We start from the raw sequence: 27,589 nt of genomic DNA on the forward strand, positions 1-27,589 counted from the left end.
CTGCATGGGTTTCCTCCGGGTGACTGTCTGTGAGGAGTGTGGTGAGTTCTTCCTGTGTCTGTGTGGGTTTCCTCCGGGTGACTGTCTGTGAGGAGTGTGGTGTGTTCTCCCTGTGTCTGCGTGGATTTCCTCTGGGTGACTGACTGTGAGGAGTGTGGTGAGTTCTTCCTGTGTCTGTGTGGGTTTCTTCCGGGTGACTGTCTGTGAGGAGTGTGGTGTGTTCTTCCTGTGTCTGCGTGGGTTTCCTCCGGGTGACCCTCTGTGAGGAGTGTGGTGTGTTCTCCCTGTGTCTGCGTGGGTTTCCTCCGGGTGAATGTCTGTGAGGAGTGTGGTGTGTTCTCCCTGTGTCTGCATGGGTTTCCTCCGGGTGACTGTCTGTGAGGAGTGTGGTGTGTTCTCCCTGTGTCCGCGTGGGTTTCCTCCCAGGGTCCAAAAACACACGTTGGTAGGTGGATTGGCGACTGAAAAGTGTCCGTAGGTGTGAGTGTGTGAGTGAATGTGTGAGTGTGTGTGTGTTGCCCTGTGAAGGACTGGCGCCCCCTCCAGGGTGTATTCCCACCTTGCGCCCAATGATTCCAGGTAGGCTCTGGACCCACCGTGACTCTGAACTGGATAAGCGCTTACAGATAATGAATGAATGAATGAAATGAGATCATATGCCCTAGCCTCCACAGTTAGTGCCAAGTGGCTATAAAGTCCCCCCAGCTTTTGTCTGTAGAGCAGTAAAAGGTCTGTTCCGGGGAGCGATGGCACTCCATCCAAAACCTCTGGCATGATTCTGAAGTGGTGTGTGTGTGTTTTTGATCCAGAATTAATCATCCAACATTACATTTACAAATGCTCTTTTGGCTGAATGCCATCAAATGCTTAATGCAATATTCCAGCATCATCTTTCCTGCATAAGCAGTGGCTGTTTCTACAGAAAGGAGAATAATTTCTGTAAAATCATTTCAGAAGAAATAATAAGAGGGCATCCCCAAACTTGTGCCTGTAGAGCGCAGGCCTGAGGTCAGTATGAACCGGACAGAAGGGGCAGGTCTGACAGAGCAGTCACTTTATTGAAGGGAAGAGCATACATTTCATCATCTGTACAGTATTTAACAAGCACTTCTTCAAGGACTGTTCCCAGATCAGTGGGTAAAATTCAGCAAGAGAGAAAGAGGCAGATGATAAGAGACAGAGAGGGAGGGCGGGAGGAAGAAAAGCGAGTAAGCACACGTCTGTCACAGAGGTAAAGTGTTGGGTAGAAGGTTTTAAAACAATAATAAAACACTGCTGGCTATTCCAACGCTAGGTTTAGGTTCTGTCCTCACAAAGCACTAAAACATGAATTATGATCTAGGATCAGTTTAACTGCTGTACGTCACTAACCCGTTGTTGCATGGTGCAAATGAGACTGATCCAGGAACAGCACTCTTGTATTGTTGCTTGTGAACATGAGTCACGTGGGCAGAACACTGAGGCAATGGCTAACTCCAAAATAGTGGGCAAGTAGTGCACTATATTTGTACAGAGCACCTGTATTGCGCACTATACACTCACTGGCCACTGGAACACCTTTCCCATTCAGACAGAACCTGGTAATATAGAATAAGGGTCTTCTACATAATTACACAATGTATTCCTTAACTATCAGGAACCCTTTAGGACCAGCATCGAGCAGGTACTATATGATGAAGCACTACAGTGACACAGATAGATGATAAAATACATAGTACGTGTTGAACTGAGGACTTCGAATAGTTAAAAATAACCAGGTAACAGTGTCCTGTGGGCAGAAACTGACCACTAATGACAGACTAACTACAAGTTGGCATGGCAACACATGCCCACCTGGGTCTGGAACTTTGGAGGTACAAAAACTACAGGGTAAATGCACCTGATGAAATGGCCAGTGAGTGTATATGCCTTTCTAGCGCACTCAGTTAAACAAGGGAGCGTTTGTTTCGTCTGTTTTTGTATTTTGTTTTCTTCTAAGCGATGTGTCCGCACGTTTCCAGCACTTTGTCCGTTCACTGTGTCCATGCGTTCTGTTTCAAAAGTAAAGACAGACAGGTGCCTTTCTATGATCAGAGAGGAGAAAAAAAACCAAACAAAATAATAAAAAAACAAAACAAAAAAACACACATATAAGCAACAAATTAGAAAACAAAAACAAGACCCTAACTCTGAAGTCAAGGCTGTGAGTGACTTTGTTTTGGGGCTTGAGATAAATAAACACAATCCAGATCTAGTTACAGAAAAAAAACAAAAACAAAAAACAGTAACATCGTACGATGGAATAGTTACTTTAAAAATGACTTTTTCCTGTGTTGTGTTTACTTTAAAAAAAAATAATAATAAAAATGAAACCCAACTCATGCGATATTGATAATTTACATACAACAGTCACATTGTATTTACAGTTATGTGCAGATCCGCGAGGACAGATGCTCGCAGATGGGGGGGGGGGTGGCATTTATATTAAAATGGACATAGTAACCAGCTCATTTGAGGGTGTGTGTGTGTGTGTGTATTTATCTGTCTGTACACTAGTAGCTTATTTGCCCACTGTCATATCTGTTGGCTTATGAACGCAAGGACACCATTCTGCCCGACTAAGGTGTGGTCTGTTTTCACAGCACAGTACCCTCCAAAAGGCTCACGCTGCTGCTCCAACAGGACACATCCACACACTGCAAAGCACCATTATAGCCCCCCTCTTCTAAAACGAATCCCCCCGTGTGATGTAAATCGTTGTAGGTTTGTCGTCGTTTGAAGAGCAGCTGTGTTTGCATGCGTGATTTTAGCATATGTTTAGAGTCTCAGAGTTGGCACCTGTCCCCCTTCAGGTATGTCTGAAAATAATAAATAATAATAATAATAACAACAACCAAAGCAGCCCAATTGAGAGTTCAAAAAAATGCTACAGTTACAGAAAGTTGCTGCTGCACCTGGTATGATTGCATAATTACTGTAACCTCTGCAAAAGCATAGTGCTGAATCCCTGAATACTGATGTAGTGTTTTCTGTATGGGGAGGGAGAGAGGGAAAAAAGAAACAACAAACAAAAAAGAATGAGTGTCAGTCTGTGTCAGTGGAAGTGAAGACTCAACTGCATCTACTTTAAATATTAGTGTTCAAATGAGTGGACTGGTTTTTTATTGTCTGTGTACATTAGTGTTTTAAATAAAGCACTCGGAATCGAGAGCGTAAAAAAAACGTATAGGACATAAACAAAGTTTTGTGAACTACTAAATGACTTTGGGCAAATTAATAACTACACCTTGTGATGGACAGGAGCCAGGAGCCTCTCCGGGGCGTGTTCCTGCCTCGCACCCAAAAACTTTCAGGTAGGTCTCGGACCCTCCACAAACGAATGCACTACATAACAACATGAGTGCGGTCTAATAATTCCCAAACCTTAAAATCTTAAAACTCCATTCCGTGCGTGTGTTACACCCCACTGTCTCGTCGACGTAAATCTCAAATAAAATTAAAGGGCTTCTTCCCCCCTCCATTTTGTTCCAACTGGTTCAGGAAGAACACACTCAAGTTGAAGAGTAAAAACAATTGAGCTTTCAATTCTGAGTTTTAAAGCTTCGAATCATTTGAAAAAGAACCATGACTCGACCGATTCACTCTGTTTCAGAAAGGGGGATGAACAGAAGATGAGTGAAGGCAAGTTGAGCCCAGGAGAGAGAATGGACCTCAGGGACAGATCTACTACTGCAGTAACAGCTTACAGTCAAGACTCAAACAGCTGGAGTTTCAATGGCACCAGGATGAACAGACACAGAGAGAGAGAGAGAGAGAGAAAGAAAGAAAAAGAGAAAGAGAGAAAGAGAAAGAGAGAGAGAGAGAAAGAGAGAAAGAGAGAGAGAGAGAAAGAAAGAAAGAGAAAGAGAGAGAAAGATTACCTGAGGTGTGTTAACAAAAAAAAAAAAAAAGTATGTTTTAGGAAATACTGGTAAGTGTGTGTTACTTTAAGTGTGTGTGTGTAAGAAATCAAACGTTAGTATTTTAAAGAGGCAAAAGAAGAAAATGGCATCAATTACAGCACCCACAGTTCTCCGTTCACAGCCACTGCATCACTTCCTACAGTCCACTCCATTAGATCCTAAAGAACAATCCAAATGCTTCGAATACAAGGGACAAAACAGAAAGAAGTAAAGCCAACATTGTGGAGTGACACGGAAAGACAGAAATACTAGATTGTGTGTGTCTGTGTGTGTGTATGGGGGGGATCAGAACGGTCTGCTAAAATGCTACACAGTATTGATTCACAATATATTTTTGGCTGCAATTTGAACAGGACCAAGAGGAAACTTCAAAAGAAACAGAATTCACATAAAATACTGAAGACGTTAAAGGAAGCCACTCTTAATTTTGCCATTTTTAAGCAGGTTTGCCAAAATATTTGAGCATTAAATATATCGCTGCGGTCGTACCAAAACCAAAGTGAACATAACAAGTAGGAGATGGTTCACTGGTTGAGAAATGAATGGGTTTAACGTCTGATGCGGCGGCTACATTACAGAAGGCAATGGATTTAAATGTGTACCCCTCACAGACTTCAGGGCTGATTAGTGAACGTAAAGCTGGTGCTCCAAGAATTCTTTGTGACACCCAATGTACTTAGACCTTTCCTTCTGGAATGAGCGGCTGTGGTTTAAAAAGCTGGAAAAAAGGATGTGATATAACGGCAGCGATAATGGTTGAGGAACTCCTGCATGCCTCTACTGTACTGAAAAGACAGAGACCAGAAGAGTGGATCGAATCGCATGAATTTAAATTAATCTCTCTGCAAACGTTTCCTGTCACCTGTGTGACTCAAATCCTTCGATCTGAAGCGTTTTATAGACTCCTAAACTGAGAAGTTTCCCCGAGGCCCGGTGTGTATAGGGGTGTGTGTGTGTGTGCACGAATGTATTTGGCTGGTTCCTGTTCAGCTTGAGCTGAGCCAGCTGCTTCTCCGCAAGACTGGTTATGGATTTGAAAAAGGAGCATATGGCAGACTGAGGTATACCTGGTTGAGGGAGGTCTAGGCTTGATATGATGCAGCGCTGTGAAATGATTCTCCAGTAGATTGGACTACTGTATGTTTGTGTGTGTGTGTGTGTGTTGAGCAGTAGTACACTGAACATTCAGAAGCGGTTTCTTATTGGCATCACAATAATAATGTATAGAAACACGCCAAGAAGAAATAAACTAAAGAGTGTTGCCCTTTTTATACTAAAATCAATGATTTTTTTGTGGCTTCTGATAAAAGTTTTCACTCTTTAAAAAAATGAAATAAAATGAAAAAACAAACAAAAAAACATCAGGGAGTCTTCCGCTTGTAGAAAAGAACAGTTCTGGTGCAAACGGCGACTTCCATGATGCTCCACTGAGAAGGTCCTTTGTGTGTGTGTGTGTGTGTGTGTCTGCTTTTTCCAACAGTTTTCAAGTGTTTTCGTTTTCTCCACAAGGGCACAGGAGTCTGAAAAGAGTGTAGTGTCTCACACCTGGGGCCGGAGGTGCTCCTGATGTACATCAGGTCACACCTCACGCACCGTGCCGTCCTTTTGCTGCAGTCTGATTGGCTGAAGACTTGCTGCATCATAGGCTGGACTCTTTGGGTGGGTAGTCCAGGTTGGTCACCATGGTGACGACGGTGAGGATGTCGTCGGGGGCGATGAGGTTGGTCTGTCGCTGCATAGTGATGATGCGTTCCTCCACACAGCCTGCGGAGAGCCGTGCCTCGGCCTCGTGATCCCAGCACTCCTCTATGGTCTCACACAGCATGGCCAGGCCCTGACACACACAATCATAATAAATATATACAATCACAAGCTTAGGTATACAGAACTACTTACTGATTCTGATTGCACCATCAGAATGTGTGCGTCTCACCGCATGTTTTTGCCAGTACTCTCTCAGTGTGGGTCTGAGCTTCTTGTGTACAACCATTTCCTGCATGTCCTCTAATGATGGGTGCTGTCCCACCTCCTCCTCAAATGGCAAGGCATATTCATCCACTGGACCTAACACACACACACACCTCCGTCAGCCCTGTCTGTGCGAGTGTCCACTGGGGGTGTGAAGGGCAGGTCAGTAGGATCATGTTTTGTGTGGTAAGCACTAATTTCATACACACACACACACACACACACACACACACACACACAGCTTCCACCCAGCCCCCTCAGTGTCCCTCACAACACTCACACACTGACAGCCCGTGTGCTAAGGGACTCATTACAGTACGTGTAAATACAGTCAATAATCACCGTCACACCAAAACCTGAAATCTCCAAAATGGTAACATTTTAGAAAATGAGAGAATGTTTATATTTTTTTTAAATTCTGAAGCCTTTCTATTATAAGATAATTAACATAAACAAACAACTGCGTTTTTAAATTCTGTCAAAACATCAAAACATGTGGTTCCTACAGCGACGATATATATATAGTTTTAAGGGATTATATAAGCGCGCGAGAGAGGGTGTGTTTGTGTATGCGTGTGTTACCGTCAGCAGCGGTGCAGCGGGATGCCAGTTCCCACAACACGAGTCCCACAGAGTACATGTCGATCCTCAGGAAGGCATCTCGCTGGAAATTTATGGCCCCTTCCAAAACCTCTGGAGCCATGTAGCGTCGAGTGCCCACCTTAACGGCACACAGACAAAGACAAACATACTTTAATACGCGTCATCCATAACACAGTGTAGCACTGAGGGGAGAACAATCCAGAAAAAAATGTATTTATTTGTGCCTGGGTGTTTGCGCATGTTGTGCTTGCTGTGAGGGGTCAGAGCTCACCTGTCCATGTGTGTCACCAGCAGATTTTCCTGCCTCAAATTTTAGCGCAAGGCCAAAATCAGCAATGCAGGCACTCAGATTACTCTTCAGCAGTATGTTCTTACTCTTAATGTCCCTGTGAAAGACACAAAAGTACACGAAACATAATAGGTCAATAATAATATGCTACAGGCAAGGGCTGGACGATACGGGCCAAAGTTTATATCACAATATATTTCTAAATTTCAGCTGATATAATTCTGATATCCAATGCCAAACAAAAGCCACAGAAAAACTGCCAAGAACAAGTAACACAGTAAATATTAAATCGCCATTAAACCTAATATATTTATTAGTATAGTTACAGACATTAGTAATGAATGTCTGTAAATTACTGCTGTAATTAATGTACAGGGGTTGGACAATGAAAGTGAAACACCTGGTTAATAATTTATTAGTATGGTGTAGGGCCTCCTTTTGCGGCCGATACAGCGTCAATTCGTCTTGGGAATGACATATACAAGTCCTGCACAGTGGTCAGAGGGATTTGAAGCCATTCTTCTTGCAGGATAGTGGCCAGGTCTCTACGTGATGCTGGTGGAGGAAAACGTTTCCTGACTCGCTCCTCCAAAACACCCCACAGTGGCTCAGTAATATTTAGATCTGGTGACTGTGCAGGCCATGGGAGATGTTCAACTTCACTTTCATGTTCATCAAACCAGTCTTTCACCAGTCTCGCTGTGTGTATTGGTGCGTTGTCGTCCTGATACACGGCACCGCCTTCAGGACACAGTGTTTGAACCACTGGATGCACATGGTCTTACTGGTGCAGTGTGAAGTTAATGAAGATTGGCCACCAGGCTGCTCCAATTTAGCCATGAAACCTCCCACACTACAATGACAGGTGTTTCAGTTTCATTGTCTAACCCCTGTATATTGTAATATTGCTACAGGCTGTGAACAAGGACAGCCGAAAAAAAACCTAAAATATAAAATTAAAGTTAATGTGAGTGTAGCGTTTTTGCAGCTAATGAGAGAGCACCTGTGTGCAATGGCCGGCTTATGACCTTCCTTCAGCCCAGGGATATCCTCATGAAGATAGGCCAAACCTCGTGCAAATGTCTGGGCTATGTGGCACAGCTCATTCCAGGACACAACATTAGCCTTGAGGTAATCAGTCAAAGAGCCCTGTAAACAAACAAACACACACACACACACCAATAGTCATGAATCATTGTGACGTAAACCTCATGTTGATTGATCATTTGCGTAAAAATTGTGGCCACCAGGGGTCAGATGCGAGTCTAAAGTGAATGACAGCAAAATAAGTTACAAATATCTATACAACGGTTAAATAAAATGACCTAAAAATGTCGAGACATTATAAATATACACCTATACTTATAGCAGTGGTCTGTGATGGACCGTATGTTTCCTGCGTATATGTTGTTTATGTGCTTTTATCACCTTTAAGTGAATGTACATTTATATGTGAGTTTACAGTAATCTCTGAGGAGCTCTGTAAGAAATCCCCGTTTGTATTTCTCATAGTTGCTATAGGATCAAATACAATTCAAAAGCATGGGTCTGAAGGAGATGCAGCTGTGAAGCTGTTGCTAACAAATCAGTTGAAATTTGCAAATCAGAAAAGCTGCAGGTGATTGGTGACTACAGATGGATTGAAGGAAACAGAAAATTAAACCAGTATCTATGACTGAACTTTGAAGGTACTGAACAGATCCCTACAAGCTTCTTTTAAAGCGTAATACGTTAATATTACAAGCCTGTCCCCGTGTGTGTGTGTGAGAGAGAGAGAGAGAGTGTGTGTTGACCTTCTCATGGTAAGCTGTAATAAGCCACAGCTCAATGTCCATGCTGTTTCCTCTCTTCTCAGCTCCAATGAAGTGGAGAATGTTCTCATGTTTCATCCCACTTAGACTGTAAATCTCATACTCGTTTTGCCAAGACTGCTTATTCTGCGAAAGAAAACACACACAGACGTTCAGAGATATGAACCAATGCTGAACACTCCTTTTAAAAATTCATGAGCTAACACCACACACACAGAGCCCTGTACCACGTGTTACCTGTACGGGAAAGATTTTCACAGCCACGTGTTCATTGAGCAGCTGTCCCTTCCACACACAGCCAAAGCGACCCCTGGCTTTAACCTCAAGCAACTGCAGAGGCTTCTGGCCTAGGAGGGGAGAAGGTGGAGTCGGCCCAGGGTCCTGCAGAAAGACCAGCAACCAATCATTAAAAACGGATGTCTCCACCAATTAGCACACAGGGTTCAGGTCTTCACCAATCACCACACTGCTCTTTCATTCCATCACACAATGCTGGAGACCCTCTAAAGTGCGGTACACACGGTATTTCACTTGGAAAAGCATTCAAAAAGCGTGTGTTTGTGTTTACTTCTTGTGACTGAATTACTAGTGTTCCACCTTAAAAATGATCATATATTGATATCACATTGAAATAGATTGTGATTGTGGTCACATGTGAAATGACTGGATTATCACTGCTTGTTACGCTGGGCTGTATCATGAGCTGTAACTTTCTGCTCAGTGCAACAGCAGCAGATGTTGGGAGGTGAAGCAACAGCCTCGTAGTGAGCTGTTATCTTTGCACAGCTTTTCTGCTGTGCTTGAGTATTCAGCTTTTCCCCCTGCTCAGTCATCTCACTGTGCTCCACTACCCTTTACTCATCACGGTTCAGGGAAAAGAACAAGGGGAGAGGCTTCTCTCCTGAGAACGAAAGGCATGAAGTGAACAGAAAGAGGACTGGAACAAGAACGAGGTGTGGGCCGAGACGGTTTGACATCGGTCGGGGTCACACGGGTGGTAAACACACAGACACGTGCCCACGTTTTGACTTTTTCTCTGCTCTTAATTATTAAAGAGATGCTGAGAGTTGACAGTGGATCTTACAATGTTTTAAACCCAGAAGCCCTGAGTTTCCCTGAGCCCTCTCAAAGAACCACCTATAGGAGCACCAAGGCCTTTAAGACAGAGTTCAAACAGACTCCCAAACATCTGTACAATATCAAAATCATGCAGGAGAGCGCTTCTATGATATTAAATTCATACAGGAACACACAGATTTCTGTAATGTACAGTGTGAAATGCTCTATGATGGAGAATTCATACAGGAATGGGAAACCTTTTTGATACAGAATTCACAGAAAAGAGCCAAGACTGGCATAATACACACAGCACAGCTGTCGGTACATCACCGGTTTCTCCTGATATGGGTTTGCTAGTCTGGAAAATAAAAAGTGGCAAAAGAAAACTGAAAACGTAAGAAAAGCACAGGGATCACAAGTGTTTAGTTAAGTTTCTAGGCAGAGTTTAGACAAATGTAATCCCTACTTAAACCTGTATGACCTAGCAGGTCTAAACTTTATGACAAACACAGCAAAAGGACTTAAAATGGTCAGTCTGTAGTTTACACTGTACCTTAAATAGCAATCACAACAGTCCACTCAGCTGAAGTTTCACTACGTTTTAAGAAACGTGCTCTCCAGTCTGTGTACGTGCTCGAACAGGTCTAATATGTTTACGAAGTGCCGGCGTGTGTGAATGGATAAAAGCACAATAGGGTCGGCATTTGGAGGATTTTAGACAATGAACGGACCTCCAAACGTTGAAAAGCATGAAACGAGATGAGGATATTGTTTTATTCCTGCTCCATAGGTGGGTTCAACAGTAAATATAAACGTACAGACAAGTTACACGTCAGACACATACAAATAACACTTGTTTCTCTTCCCCTCAAGACATTGTTCCACCTTAAAAAGATGTGGCGATTCTGAATTTAAACACCGATGACAGAATGATTCTCCTCAATAGAGAGCTTGCCTTTAAAGGCATAGGACATGGGTGCTGCAGTAAAAGCTGCAACAAAAGTGACAAGTTATAATGTCTTGCAAATTTATACTGGGCGGCACGATGGTGCAGCAGGTAGGTGTCGCAGTCACACAGCTCCAGGGACCTGGAGGTTGTGGGTTCGATTCCTGCTCCGGGTGACTGTCTGTGAGGAGTGTGGTGTGTTCTCCCTGTGTCTGCGTGGGTTTCCTCCGGGTGACTGTCTGTGAGGAGTGTGGTGTGTTCTCCCTGTGTCTGCGTGGGTTTCCTCCGGGTGACTGTCTGTGAGGAGTGTGGTGTGTTCTCCCTGTGTCTGCGTGGGTTTCCTCCGGGTGACTGTCTGTGAGGAGTGTGGTGTGTTCTCCCTGTGTCTGCGTGGGTTTCCTCCGGGTGACTGTCTGTGAGGAGTGTGGTGTGTTCTCCCTGTGTCTGCGTGGGTTTCCTCCAGGTGACTGTCTGTGAGGAGTGTGGTGTGTTCTCTCTGTGTCTGCGTGGGTTTCCTCCGGGTGACTGTCTGTGAGGAGTGTGGTGTGTTCTCCCTGTGTCTGCGTGGGTTTCCTCCGGGTGACTGTCTGTGAGGAGTGTGGTGTGTTCTCCCTGTGTCTGCGTGGGTTTCCTCCGGGTGACTGTCTGTGAGGAGTGTGGTGTGTTCTCCCTGTGTCTGCGTGGGTTTCCTCCAGGTGACTGTCTGTGAGGAGTGTGGTGTGTTCTCCCTGTGTCTGCGTGGGTTTCCTCCAGGTGACTGTCTGTGAGGAGTGTGTTGTGTTCTCCCTGTGTCTGCGTGGGTTTCCTCCAGGTGACTGTCTGTGAGGAGTGTGGTGTGTTCTCCCCGTGTCTGCGTGGGTTTCCTCCAGGTGACTGTCTGTGAGGAGTGTGGTGTGTTCTCCCCGTGTCTGCGTGGGTTTCCTCCAGGTGACTGTCTGTGAGGAGTGTGGTGTGTTCTCCCCGTGTCCGCGTGGGTTTCCTCCAGGTGACTGTCTGTGAGGAGTGTGGTGTGTTCTCCCCGTGTCCGCGTGGGTTTCCTCCAGGTGACTGTCTGTGAGGAGTGTGGTGTGTTCTCCCCGTGTCCGCGTGGGTTTCCTCCAGGTGACTGTCTGTGAGGAGTGTGGTGTGTTCTCCCCGTGTCCGCGTGGGTTTCCTCCAGGTGACTGTCTGTGAGGAGTGTGGTGTGTTCTCCCCGTGTCCGCGTGGGTTTCCTCCGGGTGACTGTCTGTGAGGAGTGTGGTGTGTTCTCCCCGTGTCCGCGTGGGTTTCCTCCGGGTGACTGTCTGTGAGGAGTGTGGTGTGTTCTCCCCGTGTCCGCGTGGGTTTCCTCCGGGTGACTGTCTGTGAGGAGTGTGGTGTGTTCTCCCTGTGTCTGCGTGGGTTTCCTCCGGGTGACTGTCTGTGAGGAGTGTGGTGTGTTCTCCCTGTGTCTGTGTGGGTTTCCTCCGGGTGACTGTCTGTGAGGAGTGTGGTGTGTTCTCCCCGTGTCCGCGTGGGTTTCCTCCGGGTGACTGTCTGTGAGGAGTGTGGTGTGTTCTCCCTGTGTCTACGTGGGTTTCCTCCGGGTGACTGTCTGTGAGGAGTGTGGTGTGTTCTCCCTGTGTCTGCGTGGGTTTCCTCCCACAGTCCAAAAACACACGTTAGTAGGTGGATTGGCGACTCAAAAGTGTCCGTAGGTGTGAGTGTGTCTGTGTTGCCCTGTGAAGGACTGGCGCCCCCTCCAGGGTGTATTCCCGCCTTGCGCCCAATGATTCCAGGTAGGCTCTGGACCCACCGCGACCCTGAACTGGATAAGGGTTACAGATAATGAATGAATGAATGAATGAATGAAAATTTATATCGCTGAAGTTTCCCCAAAAATAATACTGACACCAAGGGCTGTTAGTGTATTACAGGTGTGTGTTAAATTCCAGCTCATTGCAGCATTCTGATTTCTTTTAATCAAATCAAACACATTGTGCATGGGAATGGGTTTGGGTTGTGATTGGGTTTTAAACGTTCAATTTCATGCCTGTGCAGACCTCTACCAAACAGTACAGAACAATGCAGACAGCGTCCTTCTCGAAAAAACATTCATGCACCTCTGGACAACACACACACACAGATCTGGAAAAAGGTAGCATTCATCCATGCAAATCAAAAAGGATCTGACAATACACAGGCGACAGTAAAATTAAATAAATAAATAAGGAGCGGCTCAGCAAATGACGCAACATTAGTGACCAAAATGACACCGAAAACTAAAGAAGGATCGAGAACTTAAGTGACTTAATGAGTTAAACTTTTCTTACCTCTATCATTATATGAAAGGCGTGCTAGCGAAAGAGAAGAAAAGGCAAAAGTATTACTGCCTCCAGTGCAGCGAAAAGGAGGATGAAGAATGGAGAAGAGTAAAAGGGGCTTTATCCCCTCCTCGGTTAATCCAGTGCTTTAAAAGCAACGAGGACACGTGAAAGAACCAAAAAAAAAAGACGACAAATGGAGAGAAAGAAAGAGACACACGAAGATCAGACGAACGAAAATGGAAAAACAAATAAATGTAGATGGACAGAGGCAGAACGACAAAGAAAAAAAAGACAAAAACTAAAAAGCAGAATGACAAATCGAAAATGACAGACAGAAGAAATAAAGAAATAAACAGTGAGAAGGACCACAACTAAAATGAAAGGTGGTCTGTGCTCTTCCATGTAGAAACACACTCGGTCATGAGCTAAAGATCTGCGTCAGCCAATCAGATCCAGCGAAGAGCAAATCTACATTATTGATTTAACAACCTCATACAGAGTTTAATCGCACTCTCTCTCACTCTCACTCGCTCACACACACAGCTTTTTATAGCTTGTCAGACATGTTGCATTATTCATGTGTGTGTTCTGGGCCTTCCATCACCTTAAGCGCTGTGTGTGTGTTCAGTAACTATAACTTGCAATAATCTCTCCTCACATAAGCAGCAGAGCCTCTAGCACACTTGACTTGACAAGAACAACACAGTTTTTTCTCTTTGTCTCCCTCTTTCTCAATTCAATTCAGTTAAGAAATAAGTCACTTAAACCTAGAGCAATCACTAATCGAGTTATTGGTGGTTAGGGAACTGGGCGTGTAACCGGAAGTTCGATCCCCAGAGCTGGTAGGTCATGACTGAAATGCCCTTAAGCAAGGCATATAACCCCCAACTGCTCCCCACCGCTCTGGGCATGTGTGCTCACTGCCCCCTAGTGTTCACTAGTGTGTGTAAATGTGTGTTTCACTGCACAGATTGGGTTAAATGCGGAGAACAAATTCCTGTGTGCAAACATAGTGGCCAATAAAGCAATTCTAATTCTAATTCTTAGAACAAATCTGCTTTAAAACATTTTCCTATTTGTATGCTGCCATTTCACAATTCAACAATCAGTTTCAGTTTTAAATGAATTATCGAAATATAGCCTATTAGCTATCAGCTAAACTGTTTGTGGAGATCTTGAACACGAAGATGCCCCGCTCATCATGCACAATGCAAGTTATTTAATAAACCAATGCATTTTAAATTATTCTTTTAATTGAGTAATTTACTTTAATCATGCCACAGAAATATTAAACGGTACGACACTGTCATAAATGGTGTTTATCATGGAACTACAAATATATCTGTATTTCCATGGCACTATTACCCACTGCTTTCACGGGCAGGTGCGTATATGTATATATAAAAATAGATTACCTGTGTGGGCACAAGCACAGGTGGGTATGCCAGCTTATGGTGACGATACATCCAGAAGGAGAACAGCAGGATGGCCGCAATGCCCATGATTGGCACCAGAGAGTAGAGCAGTGTGTAGAATAAGTCTGGTTTTGGTGGGTATGGATTTGACGTGGCTGTAAAACAAAAGAGAGAAATAGATTTTATAGTAATTGTCAAATAACCCTACAAATGTACATTCCGTCTTCTTATCTGAAATGTAGCTGATCGTCAAAACTTTGCTTCTTTAGTTTGAGACTAGAGCTAAAAAAAAAAAAACGTAGCTAACAAGCAATGGAAGCTTATGGGCATCAATAAGCAACAGCATTAGCATCATAACATTTACCGTACTTATCATTAGTGTTTTATCTATCATGATTTACCATTCTAATCATGTTACACAGGTAGGTAGTGTTAGGAGTCTTGCCCAAGGACTTTTATTTTTGTAACTGAACCCTGGTCAGGGGCGGCACGGTGCCGCAGCAGGTAGTGTCGCAGTCACACAGCTCCAGGTGCCTGGAGGTTGTGGGTTCGATTGCCGCTCCGGGTGACGTCTGTGAGGAGTGTGGTGTGTTCTCCCTGTGTCTACGTTGGTTTCCTCCGGGTGCTCCGGTTTCCTCCCACAGTCTAAAAACACACGTTGGTAGGTGGATTGGCGACTCAACGGTGTCCGTAGGTGTGAGTGAATGTGTGTGTGTGTGTCTGTGTTGTCCTGTGAAGGACTGGCGCCCCCTCCAGGGTGTATTCCCGCCTTGCGCCCAATGATTCCAGGTAGGCTCTGGTCCCACCGTGACCCTGAACTGGATAAGGGTTACAGATAATGAATAAATGAATGAACGAACCCTGGTCGGCAGTGTTATACTCAGCTGTGCACTACACTAAACAAAACATGCCATCATAAACATCAAACACTGTTATTTTTGTTCTATTTACTTTATTATTATTATATAGTATACATAAAGGTAAGCATTTCTTTCATACTTCAAAGTCTACAGCAAAAAGGTTCAAAACCACATCCAAATGTAAGTGGATAAAAATTGCAACGCCCTGCGCTGTGTGTTTAAAAAAAAAAAAAAAGTGTACATTTGCCCATTTGCAAATCAGGTTGCATTGATATGCATTACCTAAACAGCACAGCTGTTGTGTGGAGCTGGGAGTGCTGATAGCACTGATTTTTTTCAGTGTATTTGTTATAAATAGAAGTGGTAATTAAATCAGTGATTTGACTGTACTGTAAAAAATGAGGATAGAAGGAGGGAGTGTGAGTGTGATGGAGTGTGATAGAAGAGAGGGCGTGATCACTGGGGTGGGACTGGTGTGAATGTAGTAAATTGTAAGGCAATTGGTGAGAGCTCAGAGTAGAGACTAGCGTAAGTATGGGATATTAGCATTTCAGTATCATTTAAAGCACAATTAAGTCATCAATTCACCTTTGACCTTGGTGAAAACTACTGTAAAACTATTCCATGGATGAACACTGGATATTAAAGTGATTTATAATAACTGTTCATGTCAATTATCCTGAGATATAATGTTCAATAACTTCATCTAAAAATACAACGTCCCAAGCAGCAACACGGACATGTTCTATTTCCAGGTTAGACACATGGGACTAAAATAAGAAAAAGTTAATTTGCATATAACGGACTGTCCTAATTTACTCTTCTATTCGAAAAACGTTGTCCAACAATCGATTGATTGAACAGTTGTGCTCTAGAAAAACATTTAAGGTGGAATATGACTTTAAATAATAATTAACAGACAAGAACCCATGGGGATATATTTGACACAAACCTTTTGTAAGGTCTGGAAAGTTTCCTACACACTTTCGTTCTTCACTTTAAATCACGATGACATTTACTGAACATCCTGGATGCAGTCAAATGACAGTTTGTGAATGTGTGTGTGTGTGTGTGACCTCGTTTACAGAATGATGGTGTGCTTGGAGAGTACATAGAGGCCATAAGAAGTTTATTTTAAAAGCATATTTTTGTTTCTAAAACCAAGTTCGAACCGTTTTAACCATTTAGCTTTACTAACCTGTCCTGTGTTGTATACGACCCGTTCTACGCTACGAAATGGTTGTTGTGATGTTGTGATGTTACATTGGGATTTTAGCGCATGAATAATTACAGAATGTGGCATGAAATGTGAAAAAAAGTGTTCCACGTCATTATTTGGTGTTTTATTTTCCTCATAATTTGACTTTTTGATGAACTAAGTGTGGGCTCTTATGGGTTAAATTTGGTTATTTTTAAATTGGAATTTACCAGGGCTGTCCTGCATACTGTTTTAACGGCTTCGGAACATCGGCCGGGATATTCGGCGGATATTCGAATACTTGGAGAGTGGGGTGGTGTATATTGTTGTCATTAACAAAATCTGCTTCCGACCCCTACTTTAATACCCCTCTCTCCAGGCTGTGCAGTGGCTCAAAGTGCGGCATCGCTCGCTACCTATGCTCCCTAGCCTGCTAACTAGCTCGCTAAAAAGGGCACGGAGTATACGCAATTTAACCAGCCACAAAACTGACCAAATTAACTGTGGTGTTGCCTTGCTTCATTGTAAGTGTGTTTTAGGCTTCATTTATGTTGATGAGCTTGAACATGGGTGGAGCAGGGAGAGCACTGTGTTTACTGCTGGAGCCTGAATGTGGATTGGGTGGAGCGTTGCCTTTATCGATAACCACTTTTATCAAAAAAACTGAATACCGAATCTCAAAATTAGAAACCGTATACCTACTCAACGAACAAATATCTGAATACCCGAATACTTGGAGCCAGCCCTATTGTTCAGAAAATCAGTGCTTAGCAAACGCTTTAAAATTAAGGCTGCACTGAGGTTCCCAGCATTGCTCCACTCGCTGAGTCATTCGTTAACTCATGCATACGCAGTGCCACTAAGGGCACAGAGTGTACACGAATAAACCAGAGCTTTGTGGAGGTGTTCTAATTTGAGGAGTAAAGTAGACAAAATGAACTGTAGCTTTACCATCCTTCGTTGCTGTAGTGTGTTAGACTATATTAGACTTCAAGACTTATGTTGACAAGGCTGAATACATGTAGAGTTGACATCCGGACATGTAGAGTGGAATGAACATCCGAATCTTATGAAAATTCTAAACCGAATCCCTACCCAACAAACGAATATCCGATTATATGAATATTCAGGGTCAGCCCTAGAATTTACAGCGTTTGCTGATAGTTCTCTCTTGCGGAGGATATTAGATGTCATGTCATGTTCATTGTATAATAATTTTAGGAAGTATTTTATCCTACCTTTCTACCTCATTGTATTTGGATGATTTTCTGTGATGTGAATCTAACCAAACTACATAACTAACCAGACGCCCTTAAGTGAATGAGTGTTGGGACAAAGCTTCTGTTCTGAATGGCAATGGGGGAGCACTGGGATAGGACCTCCCTTCTTCATGGCAGCCTTCCCATATTCTCTGGCCGAATAAACGGCAGGTCAGAGAGTGAGATTAGCTTCAGCAAATCCCCACCTCACACTTCCTAACGTGCCACCAAAAACCTTGCACACGCCAGACGTGGCACACTACATGCCACCTGCTCGACAGCACACGCCAGAAAAGCCTTATCTCACCACCACACACGTGTAGTGTGTTCAGCCAGCTAACGTTGCACCTGCTGTGTCCCGCAGCTCTCTCTGCTAAATAAGTGGAATTACACACACTCTCTGATCTAACTGCTCTCCTGATGTTCGGTCTTTAGAGCTGTTACAATTGCTGTTCCACAAGCAGAGCTCTCTTTTTACCTCATGAGGAACTGGGTAACATTACGGAGGAAAGCTGATCTCAAAGCAGCACTTCCTTACGACGTGGGCCTTTTGTGATGCCTAGTAGGAGACCGTGCACTCAATTATATAACGTACAACAGTACAACATAATTGCAGATACGCATATAAAGCAATTCTAATGTAAACGTAGTGCTGTGTAATTTTAGATCTTTTTTATATTAAGAATGGAAATTAATTTGCAATGGACAGTTAAATTAAATACTCATAATGAAGACATAAATCCATCAAAACATCAAATACAAAAGACTTAAAAAGATAAAAAGAAACACCTAATTAAAAGACGGTTCTGAAATTTGATTGGCAACAGTTGTATGATGATGCAAAGATAATAAATTCAGTCCACAATGTTGGATATTACATTCCACTAACGTGAAAAGCCACTTCTGTTCAATGGCACTTTGAGCAAAAGTGGCTTTTCACATTAATGAAATATAAATATCCGAAATCATGGAATGAATCTATTATCTTTACATTATCATTCAACTGTGGTCATACACAAGTCCTAATTAAGCTCTGTGAATGCTGACCTCCTGGCAGCGTCCTCTCTCAGTGTCTAAAGCTGTACAATATGAAACACCATCTCTGAACTGTAAAAAGCCTCTTTATGCACATTGACTGTGCCACTATGACGTCGGACTCCTACAGTTGAACCTGCTAAGGATATGACTCTGGATTACTGGAGAAATGAAGGCTTTCTTGCCATATTTGTCATAGCAGAAAAAAATAAACTTAATCGGAAACAGGAGCAAGGCGGCACAGTGGCGCAGCAGGTAGGTGTCGCAGTCACACAGCTCCAGGGGCCTGGAGGTTGTGGGTTCGATTCCCGCTCCGGGTGACTGTCTGTGAGGAGTGTGGTGTGTTCTCCCTGTGTCTGCGTAGGTTTCCTCCGGGTGACTGTCTGTGAGGAGTGTGGTGTGTTTTCCCTGTGTCCGCGTGGGTTTCCTCCCAGGGTCCAAAAACACACGTTGGTAGGTGGATTGGCGATTCAAAAGTGTCCGTAGGTGTAAGTGTGTGAGTGAATGTGTGTGTGTTGCCCTGTGAAGGACTGGCGCCCCCTCCAGGGTGTATTCCCGCCTTGTGCCCAATAATTCCAGGTAGGCTCTGAACCCCACCGCGACCCTGAACTGGATAAGTGGTTACAGATAATGAATGAATGAACAAGAGCAAGGCAGGACATCGTACCAATGTGTGAATAGGGAGTTTATACCTCACAATGACAACCTGTTGCGAGTGTGTTTGTGCGTGTTACTCACTCTGAACTCTGAGCGGGCTGTAGTAAATCCTCTCATTGCACATGTTTCCCTCACAACAACAGAAGAAGACATCAGGGCTGTCCTTCCTCTCCACACACTCGCTGCTGCAGACAGAAACAGAAAAAACAAACCCCAACAAAGTGAGTGACAGTACAGAGTATGTGTGTATGCATTTCAGTGGCATTTACCCTTTAAAGGCTTTTTAAATTCTTAAAGTGAATTTCCATTCACGTCCATGAGATTTGCAGCTATCAGTGAATTTTGCAAAGGTGAGACTTAATGCAAAAACGGCTATTAAAGTGCTATAAAGCATAAGTGATACTACCACTAATAACATCAATATGTATTGATGCATATGTGATATACAGTACTTTGCAAAAGCCATAGCTAGTCAGGAGAATAGTCTAAAACTTAGGAAAATTCATACAGCATGTGAAAGGCTTATAAGACACAACAGAGAGGAAAAAAGCACTGCTTAGTAAACAATCACGCTTTACCTAAAACTCACGTCATTACAAATTCAATGCCTGCTGTGTGTTCCATACTTTCCTTAGACCTACACTTCGGCTCGGACAGCACGTCTATTCTTCCCCTAAACAATACGAAACTATCATAACTCAACATTTCCATTACGCTTGAGATGAACTCAAATCTTAACACGGAGACTATTCTGGGTTCCATAAATCGAACGTCACACACCACAAAGGGTTAAATACCTAAACTCTTTGCAATGCTTTGTTGATTGAATGTTGTTTTTAAAACAGTTGGATTTCTCACTGACTCATTTTCTGGCAAAGTAGCAAGCCTTGCCCCATGTTTGCCAGTAAAGAACTAAGCCTCGACTTGATGCTCCTTTTGTACTCAAACACTGAACCACCTGTTTAAAAACTGTTCCTACTTTCCAATTAACTACTGAAATAACACCCCTACTCTTAAATCAACGCTGACCCAACTTTTCTGGAGCAGGAATCGGTATCAGAATGAGTGAAAATATGAACTGAAATATTTAAATCCGTTTCCTTTTAAATATAGGTCAGATCGACTAATTACTTGTTCTGCTTTATTTGCATTTTACACTATGAACTTTCCAACTAATGCCATTTAACAACAACAAAAGAAAACACCACACATGCATTACTCACTTTGCCTGGCATTTGCTCAGGCCACAAATTCCTACATTAACTTTTAAGACAAATTAACCACCACTGAGAGACACTTAAAAAAAAAAAAATCGGAACACCATTCCAGGCTGTTACTCATTAAAAAACAAACACTGTGGTTTCTATCTAGTGTGGGAACATCCAAAGGAGATTATCGTCCAGTGTAAGAAGGTGCGTAAAAACGCTTTACTACCAGAGTACACCATGATCTTAGTGGTGAGGTATAACATCACAAAACACTAAGAACGTCTTACGCTCACTAAATAAAAGTTGTTCCGCTGTGAGATAATCAAATCTAATTGACTATACAGATTGTTTAAACATTTAACACGCACTGTTTTTATCAGTTAAAGGAGACAGAAACAAGCTAAATGTCTTTTAAATGACTACTTCACCACAGTCAGCTGCCAGATCTAATCAGTACACGTCGGCCAGTTCCTGCTTTTAAAAGTTATCAATATTACACCCGTTACTGACAATACTTTACTAACTGCCAACGTATGGAGTGTGTCATAGATCACAGTTGACCCTTGAAATGTGGTACAGCTAAGATCCCATGCCATCAGAACAGCCCTACAGTTTATTTAGTGGTATACCTGTCATAGCAGTTGACATCGTCAAGCCAACAGCCCTGTTTCACTATCTCTATGGTTCCTGAATTGTTCTTCCAAGTAGAGAAACAATGTCTTCGTTTATCTTTCTCCCCAGAGCACTGCTCGATTCCACTTCGGTTTGTTCGGTCTTTTTCCCAGCTTGTGTTGTAGAACACACACTCCTGCGTTTCTGAGCGGCCCAGGATTGCTCCTGAAAGAGAGAAAGACGAAGACATGTCAAGAAAACATACTGTTTCAGTTTAGGTTGTAACTTCTTGACCAGAATATTAAGCGTGTGGATGAATCAGTAGAACTGTGGGACCTAACACAAACTGGTCAAACGAATACAAGGGCATAATACACTCTATATGCAGTGATACAACTGCAATTTATCCACATTGCATGGTCCATATTTTGCTGGTGGTGAGATATTTCCTATAAGCTTTGTTTTTCCATTCTCCTCTGCTATACTTTCACATGCCAGCTCCACCTTAAACTCCTACAGGACCAAATGTGACTCTCATGGCTTTCTTTCAATCAGTTACTCTGACACACACCCACACACACCTGGCTCTGGGCCGAGAACTAGTGTAGCAGAGAAGAGGGTAAAGTACAATGATTGGAAGAGAGAGAGAGAGAGAGAGAGAGAGAGAATCAAATCAGTATCTTAGACACTTAATATTCATAATAATCATAACCAATTATAGCAATATCTTTAAAATTCAACGTAGAGATTACTAATATTTGGCAACACATCCAAGTCCAATGACTATTTAAATTGCCCTGCTTATTTAAAAGCAGCTCTAAGGCAAATGACTCCTGAACCTGTTTAAATAAGTCAATGATTTAAACAAGTTCATGCATTGATGGACATACAGACACACAATTAAAGGAACATACACTTAATTAATCTCAGAGGATTTAAGAACTGATACAACGTAAATGCGACATATGAGAACGTTACAATACTTCGGCATTAAATATTTGAAAGCAAAATATAGATAGTTATGAATATTCTGCCTAAACATGACATTATTTCATGAACATTCATTTATTATCTGTAACCCTTATCCAGTTCAGGGTCGCGGTGGGTCCAGAGCCTACCACGAATCATTGGGCGCAAGGCGGGAATACACCCTGGAGGGGGCGCCAGTCCTTCACAGGGCAACACACACACTCACACATTCACTCACACCTACGGACACTTTTGAGTCGCCAATCCACCTACCAACGTGTGTTTTTGGACCGTGGGAGGAAACCGGAGCACCCGGAGGAAATCCACACAGACACAGGGAGAACACACCACACTCCTCACAGACAGTCACCACTCCTCACAGACAGTCACCCGGAGGAAACCCACGCAGACACAGGGAGAACACACCACACTCCTCACAGACAGTCACCCGGAGGAAACCCACACAGACACAGGGAGAACACACCACACTCCTCACAGACAGTCACCCGGAGGAAACCCACGCAGACACGAGGAGAACACACCACACTCCTCACAGACAGTCACCCGGAGGAAACCCACGCAGACACAGGGAGAACACACCACACTCCTCACAGACAGTCACCCGGAGGAAACCCACGCAGACACGAGGAGAACACACCACACTCCTCACAGACAGTCACCCGGAGGAAACCCACACAGACACAGGGAGAACACACCACACTCCTCACAGACAGTCACCCGGAGGAAACCCACGCAGACACAGGGAGAACACACCACACTCCTCACAGACAGTCACCCGGAGGAAACCCACGCAGACACGAGGAGAACACACCACACTCCTCACAGACAGTCACCCGGAGGAAACCCACACAGACACAGGGAGAACACACCACACTCCTCACAGACAGTCACCCGGAGGAAACCCACGCAGACACAGGGAGAACACACCTCACTCCTCACAGACAGTCACCCGGAGGAAACCCACGCAGACACAGGGAGAACACACCACACTCCTCACAGACAGTCACCCGGAGCAGGAATCGAACCCACAACCTCCAGGTCCCTGGAGCTGTGTGACTGCGACACCTACCTGCTGCACCACTGTGCCGACCTCATTTCATGATCATTCTGAGAAATTATTTTGGTAAGGGCAGATTTTCCACTGTTTTTATTATTATCAAATATGTAGAAACATACTCTGGGGAAGTCTCTGATTATTGTGGATTAGTTTAAAAAACATCTTTATTTCTGTATTCCCACCATGGCCCCTAATTCCTATCAAGACCATTTAAAGAGCCTTTACCATTTCACATCCATCTCATTCTGTAGACGTTTGAATAAAGTCAGTGGAATTCACCTAATAATCACCTGCTTGCTTTTTGTTCTCTTTTCCTTTCATCTGATCCTGACTGTCACTAGTTCTACTTCCATCTCTTGCACACATCCATGTGCAAACACATTTTTGGTGCACAAAAAAAACCAAACAATTATTAACATGGTCAGGCCTCATCCTGGATTTAAAAAAAACCTGTGTTCCCTTGCTCTCTCTTTCATTCAAACGCAGAGTTAATACAATATCATCACTCAAAACATAAACCTCAACTCTGTCACAAACACACCCACCCACCTGCCCACCCATCAAAGGCACATCTCAGTCATTACACAGGAGAATAGGCTCAGTTCGTTTGACTGAATAAATAACAGGCCGGGTCAACGCGGGGCTGAACAAACACAAAATGAGAAAAACAAGAGAGGTGCTTCATCATCATCACCATCAATCTACAGCATGAACACAGCAAGTCCACCTCTGCATAAACACGCCAAAGGACACACCTGAGAAACACACATGCACACACACACCTTATTCACCTATACATGGTTGCACAACCCCTGCATATGAACCTGATCGTACCTGAAATCCTCAGGCCACACCCCCAGGTGAACCTAGATATTATCCTCACATTCTGACTCACGGGAAGCTGAGAGTGGAGTGGTTCTATTTTTTTCATTTTAATGCCAGACAATAAAATGGACATGAGTGAACAATAGGAAATCACACATAGCCTTGTGTGTGAAGCCTGCACTAAACGCTTCTTTGATTGGGGCTTTTAAAATCAACGAGACCTTTTGTGCAAGTTTTTGTAAAACTTTAACAGTCAGTCACTGAAGCTGCTGCCTAATGTGATAAATCAGTTCCTCAGCTGATCACTTGAATCACACCCTTTCATAATATTCAGTAAAACATTTGAATGAAATATCATGAACCCCTTTGCAAACACACACACACACACCTTCCTCTCCCTACAGGTATTTTCATTAACTAAAATAAAAAGCTATATTGCCTGCTGCAGAAAATAGGTGCGTAAGAGGTGTTGAAGTTTCCAGGGATACATAAGTAGGACTTCGGAAAACACTTCCCAAGTCAAAGAGTCTGCTCTTGTGGAACTGACACCCCATAGCATTTATTTGGGAGATAAACACAACCAATGCTCAGTGTGTCTATTGTTAGTCGTCAGATTTTAAAACTAGAAGCGCAGACACACGTGGTTAGCACTACTCTGACTCTCCCTCGTAGTGTGTAGATGGGTCGATGTAAAAGCAATGTTTAAAAAATACGTTTGTTTAAAAAAAAATCCATACTTCATGTGAGTACACTTGAATACTTAAAAGGGGGAGATGCGACCTGTCTGTTTATACCTCCCGTGTTTGGTCTGTCGCTGTTAAAGCCTAAGCACCAGCTCTATGAAAGTGTCAAACAAATAAATACAGTGGAATTTGAGTTCCTAACTTGTGTTTATTGATAGTCAGTAAACATGTTATTTCTTACTAATTCAAGGAATAAGGTTTAAAAGACCGTTGGTCTCCCCCCCCCCCCTACGGTGTTCAGAAACTCTAACAGGCGTCGTTCCTGTGACGTAGATGGTGGACAACACTCTAGAAGCTGCACTTAATTTAATGTAAAATGACGAAAAGGTGTGTTGTTTTTGGCTGCAATCATTCAATGTACAGTGGGACATCTGTGAACAAATGGCCCAAAGATCCCAAAATATCCAGAAAATGGACTAAATTTGTCAACTTTAAACAGGCACTTTGGAAAGGTCCATCCGCTCACTCCGTTATCTGTAGCTCATTTCACTGGCGCTTTTCCAACAATATGGGCATGTAAGGACACCAACGAAAGGTGTTCAAGAGCCTCTGTAACATGGAGGTAAACAGGGTAAGGACACTCACTTCGCCTGTTTTAGTTGGTGTTAGTTAACGTTAGCTTGACTCGCTAAACTCGGTGGCTCAGATTATACTCGGCTACGTAGCTGCATTACGGAGGTTTATAGTGTCGGATGAATTCGAGTTCGACTTCGATCACATTTACAAGAATAACGGTACCTCTACATTTGAGTTTAGCTTATTGCTAGGCTATTGTCATGAATAATGTTGGTTATTTAGCTAGATACTGTCATAACAGTCAGTCATAACGGTGTTTTACCGCGGAGTTGTTCAGCTGTTGTCCACCAGTGACGTCACGGCTGCGTTCAAGAATTTCCGTAGCGAGCTCGGGTTTTTCCGTCAATTTAATAAAATTGCCAGTTTTAAAGCAAATTAAGCTGCTATTTTCATTTTAATTCATACTTATATCTGTCAGTAACTAAAATAATGTGAAATATTCATGGAGGTCCATTAAGTGGTGCTTAGCGTTTAAAACAGCTGCACATGCTGAATGAGTGTGTGGACTGAAATTTATAGTAAATTTATTCAGTAAGTTTGTGTAGCCCATGTTGATACCTGCTTTGACATATTACATGTTAGACCAATAGAACAGAAAAATGAACAATAGACTTTCATTTAAAATATACCACAACACAATGGGCTTGTTTTCCAGGGACGGATGTTTCAAATGTGTAAATAATATTTTGGTTTCAAAAGAGAAACTGAAGATTTAACTTACAAATAAAGTTGTAAAAATACAAAATAATAATTTTACACTTGTACACTGCCTTTCACATACCGAAGGACGCTTTACAATTATGCATATTCCTTTAAACTGGATATGGTCTGCTGACAATCCAAGTACATTTCCATATAAATTGTTCAATCAAAAAATTATGACAGGGTTAATGTGCTGAAAACCCTGTTGTTCGAGTTGAAAAATCCTCACGTCTATCAATTATTCGTTTATTTCTCTGAAGAAGTGATTAGACACACAAAAATAATTATACAAATTGTAGCATACACAAAGAACCACGTAACTCTGCACAGGCACAACATAATTAACCCAAATGTATTCAAATACACATTTGGATTACGGAAGAAAGATGGCCCAGGCGTCAGGAACAGCTGCAACTGGCAGGAAGATTTCTTTACAACAGAGATCCAGTGTCAACAGACACACTCACTGAAACATGTCTAATGTGTAGGTGCCCTATTGTCTGTGTCACTAACCTCAAAGCTAATGCTGGAATGGATGTGGTGCTGTTGTGGTATGTACTGTTTAGCCATTTTTGAATGGACCACTTGTTCATACTGTAACTTGAAAGGGGGAAAACAAAAAACAAAAACTGTGATGTAACGTTATGTAAAAAGAAGTCAAATCCAGGACAACAATGGCACATTTATCCCATGATGTACACCTGAGCCTCTTCCTGATACAATGCTCTAGTCGTATCATAAACAGGGTGAACACAAGAAAACATCCTACATTTTCATTACTTACAACAACGTTGTATTTGAGATTTTAATTTAGTTTTTTTGTCTTGAAGTTAAGGAAAAATCCTGTTGTTTTGGTGAAGAGGTTGAGGCTTAAAAATTGAGTGAGCGTACAAATGAAATCCAATTATTAAAGTATATAGTTTAGTCTTTACTTCAGTTGCATGTTTTCTTGATCTTTGGCGCTACACCATGTCATTTGCGGTCAATAACCATCAAACACAGGCTATTCATAAGCAATAATCAATAACATTCCAATAATTACACGAGTCACAAGTCAATGTCTTAAAATACACTGCTCCTTCCTTTTCCAAAACCCCCAACATAAACACCAAGTCTCCGGCAACCCTCAGAACAGCCACAACTATGAGAACTTTGCTTCCCCGCTTTCAATGTAAATGTCAAAACCCAAAATAATCCCATGGAATAACATGATCATAAACCACTTTAAGCACTGTTCATAAAGACACACAAGTTGCCATCAAACTGGAGCCTGGAGCTAGCATATGGTTTTTGGGTCACACAGTTAGCGGTTAGCCAAAAGCAGCTTGTAAGAAAAGCTGATGAGGCAAACAACATTATGTTTCGCATTTAAACTGCACTCTGGGGAAACGTGCAGTTGCTCTCACAGACTGAGTTATGGCTGCTGAGGTCAACAGCCTGAGAGCAAGACGGAAAACAGTTATTTAAACCAGAGATGTGTGGCTTATAATTTAAGGTGTTAGGTACGGTTATAATAAACAGAAATCTGCAGTGGGACATATGCTTGTATA

The 27,589-nt window shown here is 42.9% G+C and overlaps 1 protein-coding gene across 2 annotated transcripts in view; it reads right to left on the reverse strand.

Moving 5' to 3' along the window:
* Positions 1-1,045: 1,045 nt before the first annotated feature.
* LOC136690896 (activin receptor type-2A) overlaps positions 1,046-27,589 on the reverse strand; it is a 55,700-nt gene continuing 29,156 nt past the window's right edge. The window contains exons 3-13 of one of the 2 annotated variants that reach the window (XM_066662954.1): positions 21,164-21,371; positions 19,408-19,511; positions 14,318-14,472; positions 12,909-12,932; positions 8,850-8,993; positions 8,595-8,738; positions 7,805-7,950; positions 6,784-6,898; positions 6,492-6,630; positions 5,875-6,005; positions 1,046-5,775 (exon numbers count right to left, since the gene is read on the reverse strand). In XM_066662954.1, the coding sequence (XP_066519051.1) occupies positions 5,581-5,775; positions 5,875-6,005; positions 6,492-6,630; positions 6,784-6,898; positions 7,805-7,950; positions 8,595-8,738; positions 8,850-8,993; positions 12,909-12,932; positions 14,318-14,472; positions 19,408-19,511; positions 21,164-21,371 (1,505 nt within the window). In that variant the 3' untranslated portion in view covers positions 1,046-5,580. The remainder of the gene's footprint in view (positions 5,776-5,874; positions 6,006-6,491; positions 6,631-6,783; positions 6,899-7,804; positions 7,951-8,594; positions 8,739-8,849; positions 8,994-12,908; positions 12,933-14,317; positions 14,473-19,407; positions 19,512-21,163; positions 21,372-27,589) is intronic. The other variant, XM_066662955.1, reaches the window with a different exon arrangement.

This window comes from Hoplias malabaricus, chromosome 3, assembly GCF_029633855.1.
Source record: "Hoplias malabaricus isolate fHopMal1 chromosome 3, fHopMal1.hap1, whole genome shotgun sequence".
In the NCBI taxonomy this organism is placed as follows: Eukaryota; Metazoa; Chordata; class Actinopteri; order Characiformes; family Erythrinidae; genus Hoplias; species Hoplias malabaricus.